At 42.1% G+C, this 18,217-nt stretch overlaps 1 protein-coding gene across 12 annotated transcripts in view; it reads left to right on the top strand.

The window, feature by feature from the left end:
- ZNF606 (zinc finger protein 606) overlaps positions 1–18,217 on the top strand; it is a 28,388-nt gene that overhangs the window by 5,886 nt on the left and 4,285 nt on the right. For 4 of the 12 annotated variants that reach the window (XM_019818462.3, XM_019818460.3, XM_006940752.5 and 1 more), the window contains 3 exons: positions 7,043–7,169; positions 7,648–7,743; positions 13,317–16,592. In XM_019818462.3, the coding sequence (XP_019674021.1) occupies positions 7,043–7,169; positions 7,648–7,743; positions 13,317–15,292 (2,199 nt within the window). In that variant the 3' untranslated portion in view covers positions 15,293–16,592. Of the gene's footprint in view, positions 1–541; positions 683–4,258; positions 4,355–5,286; positions 5,421–7,042; positions 7,170–7,647; positions 7,744–9,620; positions 9,688–13,316; positions 16,593–18,217 lie in introns of those variants that run through there. The other 8 variants (XM_045045751.1, XM_045045752.1, XM_006940757.5 and 5 more) reach the window with 6 other exon arrangements.

Here is an 18,217-nt window from a genome sequence, read left to right on the forward strand (position 1 = left end):
GAGAACATGCTCTTGGCCCCTCCCCACACTCACTTCAAATTTTTCCCTGTGGGAGATTCAAGACTTGAATCCTGTGAGTTTTGTACTAAGCGAGGTCTTCAGGAACACTAACGAGAGCCCCATGTCCCTCCACTGTTCCCTCCAAGTTAAATACTGAAATAAAGCATTCATCTGGTGAAAACATCAAATGCTGTCATCCCTTGTTATCTGAATAGTCCATTTTGGAGAACATGTTGCATAGCAAAGTTTCAACTAGTGGGAGCCCAGATCCCATTATTTTGAAGAATAGGGAAAATGATGATACCCCATTTAAAAAACTCCAGCCAGCCTCCTCAGATATGGAAACTCTCCAACCTGTCTGTAACAATCCGCCGATGATTTGTGCACGATAAGTGTGCACATAAATAACAGTAATACTCTGTACCCATCCCTGGCTGGTCTGAGGATGTGCACGTCGTTGTTTTCCTTCTCTGCAAAAAACTTACCTGAAAATACTAATGAAATTCTGAAGTTGCCAAAGAACCCATCTGAATTTCCCCAGATTTCGTGAATGGGCCAGCTGTCCATGATATAATGCAGGAGCTGATTTTACATCTTCCCTCGGCACCCTTACATCTTCTCTCAAACCTTCCCATGATGTAGGTGTACGGCCGGGTTCCGTAAAGTGCCATCGAGAGCCCTGGTAAGCGCTCATACGTATGAACAAAGTGAAATTGCAAGAATGACTACAGGAAATTTAGGTGGGACATTTGCGAGTCACCCTAGCAGATGTTTGTAAAGTGCAACCTCACGTAAGGGTAACCTGGGAATGGAACAGCTTGCTCCTTCCTGTGCTAGCTTCTAGGGTCCCTCTTCTCCACAGTGGTGAGACTGGGTGCCTGACCTCCATCTGCTCTTGCTGTTTCACTTCTAGTCTTGGTTTTGCATTTTCTTTTTTTTTTTAATTTGTTTTTAATGTTTATTTATTTTTGAGACTGGGAGAGACAGAGTGCAAGCAGTGGAGGGGCAGACAGGGAGACACAGAATCTGAAGCGGGCTCCAGGCTCTGAGCTGTCAGCCCAGAGCCCTACGTGGGGCTCGAGCTCACGAACCATGAGATCATGAATGACCTGAGCCGAAGTCGGACGCTTAACCGACTGAGCCATTCAGGTGCCCCTGGTTTTGCCTTTTCTGCCTCTTCAAGGCCTCCATGAAGTGTGGACCCCAACATGGGGACATACTCAGCTGGGCATCTTTTTTTCTTCCCCTTTGGCAGCGCGTGAGTTCCTTCCCCTTTGATAACATCTACAAATCTGGAAATACTTCTTTTTACTTATTCAAAGTTTTATTTTGACAAATCCCATAAGTACAGAAAAGTATGGAAAGTAATCAAATATGGTCTCCCATTACTCAGAATGAAGTTGTTAATGTTTTGTAATATTTGCTTAGTTTTCCCCAGTCACATTCTCTTCCCATGTTTACCCAGAATAACTGCTTACGGTGTATACACAGCTAATCAATTGTCTTACTCATATGTAGATAATAAGCTGTTTATATAGACATCACATAGATAGTAGTCTAATTCTTTTTAAGTTTTTTTTTCCCTAAGTCATCTCTATACCCCAGTGTGGGGCTCAAACTCCCAACCCCGAGATCAAGAGTTGCATGCTTTTCCTACCCGTAGCTTTTCTGTACCTTTCTTTGCTTATTCAAGGTCAACTTTGAGATCCATCCATGTGATAAGTTCATTCCTTTTGCCCTCTGTTCATCCCTTTTATGGATGGGCGTAGAAGCCCCCCCCCCCCCCATTTTTACTATTCCAGGAAAAGCTGTGTTGACCTTCTTGTAATATCATTTTGTGCATACATCTAAATGTTTATCTAGACATACCCCTCAAAGCAGAAGTATGATGAGTTTTAGGGTGCACGTTTGCAGTATGATCAGCGCTGCCCCGTGGCTCTCGGAAAGGGCCTCCTCTCGTTCTCACCGCCATGGAAGAGAGCCTGTCTCCCTGCATCTCTGCTGCTGAGTTGCAGTGTCGGGTCTTTTAATTTTTGCATAGCTCAAGACCAAAATGGTAGATTGTACGGTAGATTCAATGGTAGATTCCTTGATTGCTAGCAATGTTGTGTATCTCTACATATTGTTCCTGGTCATCTGGATTTCTTCTCTCTCTGTCTCTCTCCCACTCCTACCTCTGTGTAGACTCTGACCTGTTGATACGTAGGCATTTTATATGCATTCTGGATCCTGGTTCTTTGCCATGTATGAATTGTCTTCTCCCAGTCTGTAGCTTATCTTAACTTTGTGGTGTTCTTTTGTCAGTCCCATGTTTCCCGTATCTGTATTTGTTTATAGCTAGTGTTTTTGTTTCTTGTTTAAAGAATTCACATATTAAAAAAAAAATCTGTTCCTTTAGGTTGTTTCTGAGGTCTTCTCTTACATGGTGGGCCTCCTGAAGCAATTGCTGTGTGTTCACATTTAATAAATTCTTGTTCTTTCAGAGCCCCTCTTGTGTCATCCTGTTTTATACTGAAATCCCTCCAATCAGAGAATTGGGATTGCAGTTCATTGAAAGTAGGATTGTAGATACTGCCAGTATTCTGTGTACTTTTGGCTTCTGCGTTTGGTCTCCCCGCCTGTGCTGCACATGTTCCTTGCATATCCAGGGCTCTTGTGGTCTCCTGTGCTTACCAGGGAAGAGCTGTAAGGCTGTGTTTGAGTGTTCTGCTTTCCTGTGGCTGAGCAGGTTTGGTTCCTGATTGGCCTTCCTGTGTGTGTGTGTGTGTGTGTGTGTGTGTGTGTGTGTGTGTGTGTCTGTCTCCCTCCCAACGAATCTCACTCTAAGCTCCATGGACCTGCTTGGGCCAGGATCCTCGGGTTGGTTGTGTTTCCGGGCATGCAGCTGGCTCTCAGGCCACAGACCTCCTACCCCATGTTGTTGAGGTTTCAACTCTGGGGTTGTTGGTCACCCGAGCAGCTGGAGAACCTCATGCACTCCTGTGTCTGAGCAGGGTCAAGGCAGTGTTACCCGAGTGTAAGTGCAGGGCATTTGGTGTTGGTGCTGCCCACAGGTGGCTGGTTGGGAGCTGGGATAGCTAGCAAAGCTGTCCTGAGTACGGACTTGCCTTGTCACCTGTTTTCAGCCTGTCTCTCACTCCTGACTTAACAATCGTTTAAGCTCAGAGCCCCAAGCCTCTCCTGGGAACCTCTTCCACCATAACTCTTCTAATGTGCGGGGGCTGGGATTCCCTCTGCTTTGTTTCCTTGGTCTGCTACTCTTTCATCTGTTCCCCATCTTGCAAGAAAGTGTGGAACAACATGTGCCAATGGCCTCTTCTTTTCACTGGCTGGGATGTTTCTCTTTCTCAAACTTTATTTAGGAGATATTTAAACCCTAAAGTGGAATCTGGACCTTGTGTTAGTTCCTGTTAGCATTGTAACAAATTACTACAAACTTAATGTCTTAGAATAATATGAATTTACTGTCTTGTTCTAGAGCTCAGAAGTTTAAAATGGGTTTGTAGGCTCTTGGCAGTCAGCCAGTTCTGTGTTCTCATTGATACCACTTCTTTGACATATTGTTATGTCTTCTCTCTCCCCTTCAGATGTCAATAAATAGCAACCTTTTTCAAAGACAAGAAAAAAAAAATGGGTCTGTAAGGCTGTGTTCCTTCTGGAGGCTACAGGGGAGAATCTGCTTCCTTGCTTTTCCCAGCTTCTGGAGGTTACCCTAATTTCTTGGCCTGTGGTCCCCACCCTCCATCTTCAGGATGCCTTGATCCAACATCATGTCTCCTTTTACTCAGACCCTCCTCCTTCCTCCTTGTGATTACATTGAGCCCACCTAGATGATCCAAGATAATCTCCCCAAATCAATATCCTTAATGTAATCACATTTCTGCAGAGCCCCTTTAACATAATGGTTATAGGTTCTGGGATTTAGGATGTTGCCATGTCTTGGTGAGGGGTGTTATTACAAATACCCATGTTCAATAACTTCAACTGTCAGCTTTTAGCTTTGTGCCTTTTTCTCTAGCCTGACACAAAAACTGGAATATTTTAAAGCAAATTTCAGATATTCTATCATTTTGCTTATCAACACTTCTGTGTAATTTCTAAGAGATAACATCCTTTTTAGAAAATAATGACTTTATCAATACCTTTTTCACACCCAACAAAATTAACGACAGTAAGTCCCTGTTATTAGTTAATACCCGGCAATGTTCAGTTTTTTCCAATTGTCCCCAAAATATGTTTTACATTTGGTTCAAATCAGGATCCAAACGAGGACCACACACTGTGTGCTTAATATGCTGAAGAACCAGGTCACTTTCTTGTTGGTTGCCTGATTTTGCCCTCTTGATGACATTGGGTGAGTTCCTCCATCCCTTTGCCTTCCATAAGCTGATAATTGGACTAGAGGGATGAGTAGATTCAGGTCCCATATTTTTGGTGAGAGTACACCATAGGAGGTGCTGGGTCCTTCCTACTCTGTTGCATTAGTGGGTACAGCACGTCTGATTGTCCCATTTTCGGAAGATGTGATGGATTAGTCAGGCTAACTATAGCCGCCCCTCCATTATTCTTCATGTTATTCAGACATGTTCAGTGTCTGCCTTCCATGTGTGATGTAGCAGTTCCTGATGATCATTGCCAATGTCGACTACTTGATTAAAGGTTGCAGAATCGCTCCCTGCAGTGTCTGTTAGATGTAGTTCTTTTATTCCTTAGGTGCGTATAGGGATTCCATTGGGGTTTTGGGAGGGGTGGGAGGTTAACTTGTGACTCAGTTCACCAGCTTAACAGCTGCTAGGTTGTGGGTTTGAAGCTTGTTAAGTGTAGCTGAACTGAAGCCATCAAGTAGATGCCACCCTCTGGAGTAGTTAGGTGGCATGAGGGAGCACACCAAGAGCACCCTGGTGAGAAAGCATGGCCTCCCAGCTGCGTGTGATTGGGTGTGATTGCTCTGTGAAAGTACACTGAGCTTATTATTTCAGCTCACTTGGGCTTTGTGCACTTCACTGTCCGAATGTTACACTTATAATAAAAAGTTTATATTACTTAAAAACATAGAAGCATCACCCAGCAAGGAAACTGAGGCCCTAGGCAGATCTGTAGAAGAAAGCCAAAGTATTGGCTTGATGAGTCCAAGGTTAGGGATAGTTGCACTAGGAAGTTTTGCTCTGCAGTTTTTTTTTTTTTTTCAATGTTTTTTATTTATTTTTGGGACAGAGAGAGACAGAGCATGAACGGGGGAGGGGCGGAGAGAGAGGGAGACACAGAATCGGAAACAGGCTCCAGGCTCCGAGCCATCAGCCCAGAGCCTGACGCGGGGCTCGAACTCACGGACCGCGAGATCGTGACCTGGCTGAAGTCGGACGCTCAACCGACTGCACCACCCAGGCGCCCCTGCTCTGCAGTTTTAAGTGCTTTTCAAAGTAAGGGAATTACTGCAGCAGAATCAGTTGTGTGTTTTAAGCTAAGCATTGTTTGGTGGAGGGGGAGCAGTTGGGATCGACAGAGTAAAAGTTACATTGAAGACCAGCCATGAGGGTGAACCTGATCAGAGATACCGAGCTCAATTTGTGAGCTTTGATCAGCAAGGACAGAAAAGAAGGGCGTGAGAAAGGCTGTATGGGGGAAGCAGTAACATAGCGGGCCATGAAGGCATCGGGAGAAGTTCACAGGAGGTTCAGTGTGGAAATTCGCTGACACGGAGGTAGACCAGAAAGCTGGTTTCCAGATGGAGGGGAGGACCTAGAAGCTATCAGGGCCTGTGGGAATTGTAGTATACCACCCCTGATGGACAGCTCACTCCACCACCACCACAAGGGAAAGCACGCTCCCACTCCACCCTGGAAGTGCCCAGATAACTGAAGCTCACACTGAGTGCTTAAGAGCACTGTGAGCCGAGCGATGTGTTCATTGCAAAAGGTTATAATCATCTTCCCCTCTATGTTTCTAGTGAGCATTCCTGGTTCTATTTTTCCTAAAAACATCAGTTGGAACATTTTAAAACTCAAGGTTTTTTTTTTTTCTTTAAATTTTTAATGTTTATTTATTTTTGAGAGAGACAGTGTGAGCAGGGAAGGGGCAGAGAGAGAAGGAGATAATCTGAAGCAGGCTCCAGGCTCTGAGCTGTCAGCACAGAGCTGGATGCGGTGCTGGAACTCACGGACCGTGAGATCATGACCTGAGCCGAAGTCGGACGTTTAACCGACTGAGCCACCCAGGTGTCCCAAAACTCAAGGGTTTTTTTTTTTTTTTTCAACGTTTATTTATTTATTTGGGACAGAGAGAGACAGAGCATGAACAGGGGAGGGGCAGAGAGAGAGGGAGACACAGAATATGAAGCAGGCTCCAGGCTCCGAGCCATCAGCCCAGAGCCCGACGCGGGGCTCGAACTCACGGACCGCGAGATCGTGACCTGGCTGAAATCGGACGCTTAACCGACTGCGCCACCCAGGCGCCCCTCAAGGGTTTTTTGATAGCAACCGTACCTGATTCTCCGGCTTGGGCTGCTCTGCTCAAAGCTATCATACTCTTAGCTCCAGTCCTTGGGAGATGATCTGGGAATGGAAACCTCCATATAGTCCCTAGGAAGACAGTCTGTGAATATTTAATATCACCCTTTCAGGTACTAGATCCACATGTTGAGCAAAGACTCCAACCTGTTTAGCCTGCAGGCAGTGCTTGTAGTCTGTTTCCTCCCTGGTCCCGGACTTGAGTATCTTTATCTCCAGAGAAGGGGGCCGCTGGCCTGGTGGGAGTCCTGTCCATACCAGCCAGTATTACTAGAACTGGGTAAGAGCCTTAAGAGAGACCTATTCATTTTTGTTGTGGTTATCATGGGCCCAGATACCTAATTTCCTAAGAGTATCCCAAATAGGGGGCCCTTAGGTGGCTCCCAGTGAGGCCTGACAAATCAGTTATAGTACTGAACATATCCAGGATAATTCTATATCCTGTCTCCTCCCCAGTGCGGTCAGCCTCACTCCATCCCCAGAAAACATTAGAGGATGTGGCTGCAGGCTGAGGAGGAACATCTGTGCTCTTTTAGGAACCAGTGACTTTCAAGGACGTGGCTGTGGACTTCACCCAAGAGGAGTGGGGGCAGTTGGACCCTATTCAGAGGACCCTGTACCGTGACGTGATGCTGGAGACCTATGGGCATCTGCTCTCTGTGGGTAAGGTGGTGCTGCCTGAGTAAATGAAGGTGTTTCCATGCAATACCTTCTGGTTCTCTGTGTTTAAGAGCTCACAGGCTGTAACTATTGGTAATATATGTTAACTGGATTTAGTGTTATGATAATAACACTAAATGATAATTTCACAATGTATACAAATATTGAAACATGTACACCTGAAACTGATATAATGTTCTGTGTCAATTACATCTCAGTTTTAAAAATTAGCAACGCATAACACCACCACTGACCAATAACACTCAATAAATAAAATAAAAAATAAATAAATAAAAAAGAGCTCATGGGGGGGTCTCAAAAGGGCTGAGATGATCTTGAGCCCTCCTGAGGTTCAAGAACAAAATTCCTAATACTTATAAAGCATAAAGTATGCTTATTCTGCCCAAATGATAAGTCAGGGAAGAACAGGCAAGGACATTTTCAAGGCTACACAAGTCTGTGTTTTTTCCTCCATGTGTAGGGAATCAGATTGCCAAGCCGGAGGTCATCTCTCTGTTGGAGCAAGGAGAAGAACCATGGTCAGTGGAACAAGCATATCCTCAAAGCACTTGTCCAGGTGAGGGCAGGTGGGAGCAAGGAACTTTCCTCCAAGCCCTCCTTGTTTGAGAAAGGGGCTGAGGCCATGAGGAGTTACCTTCCTCAGAGACATTCACAATTTCCTCCAAGGAGCTGTATCCCATGTATTGACTTTTTTGTAGCCGTTGATTCAGAGCAAAGGTGGCCACCCTATTAACAAGGTAGCAGATTGTATGAGCTGCAGTTTCCCTTCCTCTCCATCCATTCTCCTGATGCCTCTCATATTCTCTGCTGCCCCTTTCTCTGAGATAATTTCTCACTCACTTACCTGCTTTTTAGTGTGTTCATTTCCTTTTGTGACAGACTCATAGCCAGGAGCCACAGACTCTTTTTTTTTTTAAGGGTTTTATATAGGTAATGTATTCACATGATTCAAAAAATTCAGAGCTACATAGAATGTGTGAGGTGAAAAATCTCACTTAATCTCCACATTATTTTACCCCACCTCCCCACAGGGCACGTACACACAGGTAACCACTTTTCTTTTATTATAAATGTTTCAGCTATTTTCTTAGTGGTTTCCCTGGGGATTATAATTAATATTTTAATTTATAGTAATGTACTTTGGTTAATACCATTAATTTTGGTAGCATACAAAAACTTTCCTTCTGTGTATTTCTATCCTCACCCATTTATGCTGTTATTGTCAGAAATTACATCTATACATAGTATGTCCATCAACACAGACTTACAATTATTGCTTTGTTTTTGTCTTTTTTTAAATTTCTTTTTTATTTTTGAGAGAGAGACAGAGCGTGACTGGGGGAGGGGTAGAGAGAGAGGGAGACACAGAATCCAAAGCAGGCTCTAGGCCTCTGGTGTGGGGCCTGAACTCAAGAGCTGTGAGATCATGATCTGAGCTGAAGTCAGACGTTTAACCAACTGAACCACCTAGGTGCCTGTTTTTGGCTTTTAAATCAGATAGGAAAAAAAAATTACAAGCAAAAAATGTGTTTAGACAGCCTTGTCATATTTACCTATGTAGTTACATTTATTGGTGTCCTGTATTTTGAGTTACTGCCTGTGTCCTGTCATTTCACCCAAAGGACTCCCATTTGTTTTAGAGCAGGTTTGCTGGCAGCAGACTCTCTCAGATGGTTTATCTTGGAGTGCTTTCCTTTCCCCCTCATTTTGGAAGGAGAGTTTTGCCACATACAGGATTCTTGGTTGGCAGTATTTTTCTTTGTTACCTCCATGGTTTCCAGACAGGTATGCCCTGTTGGTCATATGAAGATCACTTGGATGTGATGAATACCTTTTCTCTTGCTGCTTTCAGCATCCTCTATCAGGCTTTGGCTTTTGACAGTTTAATTATGATGTGTATTCTAGGTTCCCAGAAATGTTTTAGAACTTTTCAAAGCCCCTAAGAACGTCTTCTCCCTTGGCTTTTTAAAAATCGTTTTGGTTTTGCGTATTGTTTGCTTTAGCTGTTTGCCATCGTCTCAGGCGGTAATGACTTTTTTTTTTTTTATTTTTTTTTAATGTTTATTTATTTTTGAGACCGAGAGAGACAGAGCATGAATGGGGGAGGGGCAGAGAGAGAGAGAGACACAGAATCGGAAGCAGGCTCCAGGCTCTGAGCCATCAGCCCAGAGCCTGATGCGGGGCTCGAACTCACAAACCGTGAGATCGTGACCTGAGCTGAAGTCGGACGCTCAACCGACTGAGCCACCCAGGTGCCCCGGTAATGACTTTTTAATATACTGCCTGTAAATGTTTGACAAATACCTGCTTCCTAGAGGCTTCCAGCCCCTGACAATCTTTCAAGGGACTGACAACCACCAAATAGGTCAAATAATGACTATTCTTTGGGAATGAGGCTTTGGGGAACCCCCAGCTTCATTCTGTTCCCTCTAGTACCAGAAATATTGGCTGTTATTTTACAAGGCTGCTGCTGAGCCGGGGAGCCAGAGATGGGACCAGGGTAAGTTACAGTGCCCCAAAGCCCACTGTTCCAAAAATTCAGCTGTCTTTCTTGAATAAACTCTTCTCTGGGCTGCCAGAGGACTTTGGTTAATTTATAGAATTCTGAGGAAATTGATTCTGACAGTTTTTGGTTGCTTTTATGGAATGGTGAAATTTCAGAGGCCCTATTTTGCCATTTTTACTGACCTCTTGCCCCAGATAATCAGTTTTAATAATTTCTATTATATGTTTCCAGAGTTTCCTTACACAGCTAAAAGCATATAGAGATACAGTTATTTTCACCTTTCTAAAAGTAGATTATAATCTATTCTGTTGTGTATCTTGCTGTTTTTAATTTAATAATGTACAACAGCTTGTTCTTGAGTTGTGAAGGTGGCTATCTTCCCATCCATTCTAATGAAGTAGGCTTTTTGGAGTCTCATCAGTTGCCCCCATTCATATCTGAAACCTTCCATCAAGGGCTCTGAATTCCAGGAGCTTTAACTCTCCTACTCTTGGTGCTGACCATTCTGAGTTACTATCCTGAACCACCGTCCTGAGGTTTGGTTCCACCACCTCCATTCTTAAACTTCTACTGTCTTGCAAATCACCTCAACCAACTCTGTGATCCTGCTAGAACCGGGAAGCTCATCTCTTCCTTCTAAATTATGTTTCCTCCTCTTTTTGATGCATATCGCTGGTACCAGCCTCCTGTGAGTCCTCCAAGCTGGAAATTGAGAAGTCTTACCTTCCTTTTCTTCTCCAAGATGTAATGGTTCTTCTAGCTCCTGAGATTTTCTGCCTCTGAAATGTTAGTTGTGTGTCACTCAGCTTCTACCAACATCACCCTCAGGTCCCTTACCAAATTCCAGCTCAAGTTAATGAATAAATTTGTACTTATTATTAGCTACCTCAGGTGTTTTTTCTTGATCTACCTCCCTGAAATCTTCTATTATGAGCTCTGTGTCAGTAAATCTGCAATGATTCGAGTAGCCTTTTAAATAACTCTGACTAGATTTCAAGACCATCCATTTTTTTCTGTTATTTTTCTCATTTTGTCACTAGCTCGTGCTGTACAGGAGCAGTATGTCTATATTCAAGTAAAGCCTGAAGGCTGAGCTCATGTCATTTCTCTTGTGCGAAACCTTCCCAGATTGTTTCTGTTGAGTACTAATCTCTGATCTCCTTTCCTAGCCTCCCACCCGCCCAGCAACTGCATCCCCTCAGGCTCAGTGATACACTGTGTGTATTGTTGACAACTGTTTAGTATGTCCTCTCATCACATAGGTTCTAATTCCCAGGTTAGATGATACTTTGTTGTCCTGTCTCTGGTTCTGGATACTCAGACTACAAGTACCAACTATAAAGTAGGACAAGAATTGTTCATTTGCTCAGCTACCATTTCTTAAAGTTTCTACTGGAAGGATTCAAAATCTATATGAAGATTGATCATTCCCTAACTTCTAGGAGCTAAGCTTGAAATCAGTAATAAATGCCACATCTTGAGCAAAGTAGGGCCCCTGTTGTAATGGAGTTGGATAGTAAAAGGAAGGAAATGGTGTATAGTGAAGACAGAAGAAAAACCTAGAGAAAGTGGACAAGAGTCTGTGTCGAATAAGGTATCTGTGGCTTAGACCCTGCGGTAGGGTAAATAATGACACCCCTTTTTTCCCAAAGGATGTCCACATCTTAAACTTGTGAATATGGTACTTCGTATGGCAAAGGGGCTTCTCAGATGTGAATAAATTTTGAGATGGAGGGATTATCTTGTATTATCTGAATGACCATGGTAATTGCAAGGTCCTTGTAAGAGCGAGGCAGGAGTGTCTGAGACACAGAGAGGAGATGTGGTGACAGAAACAGAGGATGAAGTGTTATGCTCTGCAGATGGAGAAAGGAGCTATAAGCCAAAGAATGCAGGCAGCTTCCAAAAGCAGGAGAAGGCCACGCTGTAGATTCTGCCCTAGAGGGAGGCTCCCCTGATTGTAGCCCAGTAAAAGCCATTTTGGACTTCTGACTTCCAAAGCTGTAAAGTAATAAGATTGTGTGATTTTAAGCTGCTGCTTGTGTGGTAATTTGTTACAGCAGCAGTAGGAAACTCAGACAGACCCCTTCAGTTGTTGGAGGACTGTTACCTCAGCAGTGATGGTGGATAGCTTTCATATGTTGAACTTGCCAGACATTTCACTGGATTCACAATCTCGCGAAGATATTGGAAACATCCTCTGTGGATAGTATAGAGCCAGTATGTATGAATGCATATGTGTGTGTGTGTGTGTGTGTGTGTGTGTGTGTGTGTGTTTATATATACATAGATTTTTAAAAATTTTATTTGTAAGTAATCTCTACACCCAACGTGGGGCTTGAATTCACAACCCCAGGATCAAGAGTTGCATGCTCTACTGACTGAGCCAGCCAGGTGCCCGGAGCCACGATTTAAATACAGATTATATCAGGCTATAACTCCTGTGTCTTCATCATAATGTGTTGCCTTTCGAGTCTGTCTTGTGTGCCATTGCTTTGCAAATCATTCTGTAGTTAGAAGGGTTGTAACTGTAGGAGTGTTCTTAAACTATGGTGATTTGTGGGCTGACGAATTTTGTGTCATGGACTGAATGGAATATGAAACAATGCGACAGCATATTATCATAGATAAGATCCTTGCTTGAAGCTTCTGTTGGTGATACTTTCTCTTAACGCCAGTCCCTCCTTTTTGGGGGCAGGTGTCAAAATAGGGAAGGAGTCAGGATATTAAAACACAGAAGTGAATTAGGACACTTTCATCATTTAAACATAAGTTAAAGGCCTGGTTGCTTGTTTATCTTGTAAGCAAGTTATTTCTTATTTTTTCACCTTAATAATATTCACTGGGTCCCTTTGTCAGGGATCCCCCAGGCCACCCTTGGGTTCAGTGATTTCACTAGGATGCACAGGACTCAAAAGTCATTGTACTTTTGTAATGGTGTATGACAGTGAAAGGATACAAAGCAATGCAGAGGGGGAAGGCACATGAATATAAGTCTGGAGGAAACCAAGTGCAAGCTTTCAGTAGTCCTTTTCCAGTGGAGTTGCAGAGGACACACATGTTTAATTCCTTCAGCAGTGAGTTGTGACAACACATATGACATGTCATCTACTAGGAAAGCTGGCCAGAGCCTAGGAGTCCAGGGTGTTTATTGGAGATTTGAATACACAGTGCCTGTGTAACTGACTGCAACTACTGAAGCTCCAGACCCCCAGAAGGAAAGCAGATGTTCACCATAAATGACCATAAATGTCATTTGTACACACTATCTAGAGAGATACTACACAGTGTGCTTCAAGGCCTCAAGCATGCAAAACACTCTTAGACCATTCCAGGACCTCGATTCCTTTACCATACACCTTTATCCTGGTCTTTTTTTCTATGGGAAAATGCCCCTAAATGGTTGTTATTGGTATCCAGTATACACTTATGCTGGTTCACATACTTTTTTTTTTTTTCACTATTCTCCTCTTCCCTGTTATGATCTTTGTGTTACAAATCTATTTGAAAACAAGGTCACAACTGCCTTTTCAATAATATGGACAATAAATCTCACTTTTCCCACTCTATTCTCGGAAATTTTTTCTCTGTGCTCTCATGGCTTTTTTTTCTGATTATTTCAGAGTGGATGAGGAATCTTGAAAGCAAAGCATTGATCCCAACACAAAGCATTTTTGAGGAAGAACAATCCCATAGCATGAAGCTGGAAAGATACATATGGGATGATCCTTGGTTCTCCAGGTTAGAAGTCTTGGGATGTAAAGACCAGTTGGAAATGTATCACATGAACCAGAGTACAGCTATGAGGCAAATGGTCTTCATGCAAAAGCAAGTACTATCTCAAAGAGGTTCAGAATTCTGTGAACTTGGAGCAGAGTGTAGCCAGAGCTTAAACTTTGTTCCATCTCAGAGAGTTTCTCAAATAGAACATTTCTATAAGCCTGATACAAATGCTGAAAGCTGGCGGTGTAACTCAGCCATAATGTATGCAGATAAGATTACCTGTGGAAATCATGATTATGACAAAACTTTCTACCAGTCCATACAACCTAATCAGCCTGAAAGGATGGAAACTGGAGATAATCTTCTTAAATGTACTGATGCTGTGAAATCTTTCAATCATATACTACATTTTGGTGATCATAAGGGAATGCATACAGGAGAAAAACTCTATGAATATAAGGAATGCCATCAAATCTTTAACCAGAGCCCATCATTTAATGAACACCCACGACTTCATATTGGAGAAAACCAGTATGATTACAAAGAATATGAGAATATCTTTTATTTTTCATCATTTATGGAGCGTCAAAAAATTGGTACTGTAGAGAAAGCATATAAATACAATGAATGGGAGAAAGTCTTTGGGTATGACTCATTCCTTACTCAACATACAAGCACATACACCTCAGAGAAACCTTATGAATATAATGAATGTGGAACATCTTTCATCTGGAGCTCTTACCTTATCCAGCATAAGAAAACTCATACTGGAGAGAAACCCTATGAATGTGATAAATGTGGAAAAGTATTTAGGAATCGTTCAGCCCTTACTAAACATGAACGGACTCACACTGGAATAAAGCCCTATGAATGTAATAAATGTGGAAAAGCCTTCAGCTGGAATTCTCATCTTATTGTACATAAGAGAATTCATACAGGAGAGAAACCTTATGTATGTAATGAATGTGGGAAATCTTTCAACTGGAACTCCCATCTTATTGGACATCAGAGAACTCATACCGGAGAGAAACCCTTTGAATGTACTGAATGTGGGAAATCTTTCAGCTGGAGCTCCCATCTTATTGCCCACATGAGAATGCATACTGGAGAGAAGCCCTTTAAATGTGATGAATGTGAAAAAGCTTTCAGGGATTACTCAGCCCTTAGTAAACACGAAAGAACTCACTCTGGAGCAAAACCATATAAATGTACTGAATGTGGAAAATCCTTCAGCTGGAGCTCCCATCTTATTGCCCATCAGAGAACTCACACAGGAGAGAAACCCTATAACTGTCAGGAATGTGGCAAAGCATTCAGAGAACGCTCAGCCCTCACTAAACATGAAATAATTCATTCTGGAATCAAGCCTTATGAATGTAATAAATGTGGGAAGTCCTGCAGCCAGATGGCTCACCTTGTTAGACATCAAAGGACTCATACTGGAGAAAAGCCCTATGAGTGTAATAAATGTGGAAAATCCTTCAGTCAGAGCTGTCACCTTGTTGCTCATCGGAGAATTCACACTGGTGAGAAACCCTATAAATGTAATCAATGTGAAAGATCTTTTAACTGTAGCTCTCACCTTATTGCACACCGGAGAACTCATACTGGAGAGAAACCATATAGATGTAATGAATGTGGGAAAGCATTTAATGAGAGTTCTTCCCTTATTGTACATCTAAGAAACCATACTGGAGAAAAACCCTACAAATGTAATCATTGTGAGAAAGCTTTCTGTAAGAATTCTTCTCTCATTATTCATCAGAGAATGCATAGTGGAGAGAAACGCTTTATATGCAATGACTGTGGAAAAGCCTTTAGTGGTCACTCAGCCCTACTTCAGCATCAGAGAAATCATAGTGAAGAGAAACTGTGAATTGAATTGATAAGAGATTTTTCTTTTATTGTACATTTGGTAACACATTGAAAAAAAACCCTATAAATATAATCAAGAGGGCAAATGGTTTAGTAAGAATTCAGAAAGACTTCTTTTTATTATTTGGTAGAAAATATCTCCTTAGAAGAAACCTGTGAATGAAAAGAATAGAACAAAGCTTTCAGCAGTTATGTAGCCTTTATTTAACATCAGAGAATTACAGTGAAGAAACCTCAAATCCCCTCATGGTCCTACTTGATTCCTACCAGGAATCCTACTTGAGGAACATGATTATAGGGAATAAGACTTCTTTCAGTAAGAGATCTCAACTGAGGTCTGAATTTGTGGATCGCAGTGCATTGTTAAGGGGAACCTTATTCTAGGAAAAGTTTTTTAACTGAAAGTACACTGTTTTGCGTCAAGCTGGAATAATGGATAGGAAGCTTTATAATAACATCTTGTGCATAATTATGGAAATACAGATTTTGCTGTTACAAAGGGAGAATGTGGGTGCCGTTTAAGGAACACAATATGAAATACTAAATCTGAATTTAAGAAAAAAAATTAGTATTGAATGGGATATTTACTGTCGATCAAGATTAACCTTAGAAAAGATTAGTAAATGATTTTACTAATGGTGGAAAGATTATTACCTAGAAGTATGAGACTGATGTTGTTAGAACAAAAGTTGACAGTTTATGACCCATTGTGTCAGTGTCCATGGTTTACTCATGATTGCATTGTTGGACAATTCACTTGTAATCTGTTTTAGGCAATCACTGTAAGTTACAGTTGTGGACACTGCATCGATATACATAATGTTAAGGAATGAAAAGGACACAAAATTGTATATACGTATCTATTATAACATCTAAAAAATGTATATGGATAAGGACTGGAAGGATCCATGGAGAAATTAACCTTGTTAATTTAAGATTTTTAAAAAAGTTTTATAAACACAGCACGTATGTGCTAGGCTTTGTTTTAAATGCTTTCAAATATTAACTTGTTCAATCTCCTTAACTCTATGAGATAGGTACTATTATTATCCCAGTTTTACAAATGGAGAAACTTGTGCAGAGTGTTGAGAAACCTACCTAAGGATACACAGCTATTAAGGAATGGAACCAAGATTGTTTGGCTCTAGAGTCATGTTTTTAAATACCATGTTATGCTGCCTCTCCAGTGATTTTTTTTTCCCCTAAATTTTTCTTTTGTTCAGTTTTCTATAGTAGATAACTTGATAATAAAAACCGAGAAATTCCTAAACAGTGAGAAATAAAGTTACCTGGCTCTCTGACCTGAATGATTTCTGGTAACATGAGAGCTAAGCTGCCTTTGGAATATGAAGTCTGGATTGGACAGTCAGAATCACTGCCATTTTCTAGGACTTGGGTTCCCTAAGATTTCACCACCCACAATACTGAGCATTACAGCACAACCGTGACTGGAACACAAATCGGAGGTTTGGGCAATGCTGAGGAATGCCTCTTGATGCGGTTAGAATGGCCCTTGTGGGGCAGAGAGCAAGAGACACTACAGCACATGGGAGCATTGTTTCTCAAGGTCTCTCTCAAATTCAGTGTTTATGCTTTCTTTATCTTCTCTTGATGAGAAGATTGCTTGATAGTAGGGGTACTTCAGAAGGGAAGGAAGCTCACCAATTCATCAGAGTGAGGAAGTCTCTCTGAGTGCTCCTAGGGGAAAGGAGGCAGGATGGATAAGCAGATTTAGGTGGCTTCTCTCCTGTTCACAGATATTTCCTCTATTTCCCTAAAGTAGGACTATAATTACGGGCCAGGAATCCTTGGATAGGCTTCAAGGACATTGGTTAGAAATCCAGGATACAAAAGGTTCATCTAGTTCTTACAGGGTCCATGACTCCCCATTGGTTGAGAAACAGTGACCTACTGGTGTGGGAGGGTGTGTGTTCTGTAGCTGGAGCTCACATAGGTATGTAACATCTGATTCCTTACCTTTCAGGGCTTAGTGCATAGTGGTCACCCAATAAATGTTGCAGGAGTAAATTAACTGAATGCATTTCTCATGTGATTTCTGCAAATACCTTTAGAATGGAATTAGCAATATTATCTCTGTAAGAGAAAGTAATATGTGTCAAGTAATACTGTGAATATATGGGTATTCTAATACCCAGTGTAATACACTTTGAGCAAACCGAGATTCTTTGATTTAGCGACTCCAAAGAATCTCATAATTCATATACAATATTACACAAGCATCCTGACAAGTCACTCTATATTACGCAGCTTAATATCTTTTAAAAAAGTTTTTCTAAAAGTGCCTTTTGTGGCCCAGCCCATATCACAAGTCAAGAGAAAGTCCCAGACTTCTGCTTCCTCCTGGAAGGATCCCTACATCTCTATCATCTATCACACAGCCTTATATGCACAGTGTGTCTTGGATGTTCAGGACTCCCACACCCCTTCACCTCCCTTACTCCAACCCTCTAACCTATGTATGGCTTAGTTCATTGCCTTTTTTTTTTTTTAACCCCATGTTCAACTCCCCAACTCTGGAACCTTCTGCTGGGCCCAACTGGAACTCATTTCATCATGAGCTCTTCCTTGAAACCTTCCTGCTGTGACTGAAGCTTGAGTCTCCCCTATGCACAGTGTCTCTTATGATGGCTTCAAGGGGTGGCTCCTTTCTCCTCCCCTCCACCCCCCACTTTTCTCGTTTGCAGCCTCTAGATTGTTCCTCCCTTCTCTCTAAAACTCACCTCTGACTCTTGGGACATGAGACCATCACACTTGCTTCCCTTCATTCCAGTCATCTATTATGAGTCACTCATCCACATATCAAAGAATTCGGCACCTGCCTTACTGCATCTAGAACCATTCCATCATCCATCTGGATGATCTTTCCATGTCCTGACCTCACAGGACCCCTCTGCTTATGGTTTTG

Source organism: Felis catus, chromosome E2 (genome assembly GCF_018350175.1).
Source record: "Felis catus isolate Fca126 chromosome E2, F.catus_Fca126_mat1.0, whole genome shotgun sequence".
Taxonomy (NCBI): domain Eukaryota; kingdom Metazoa; phylum Chordata; class Mammalia; order Carnivora; family Felidae; genus Felis; species Felis catus.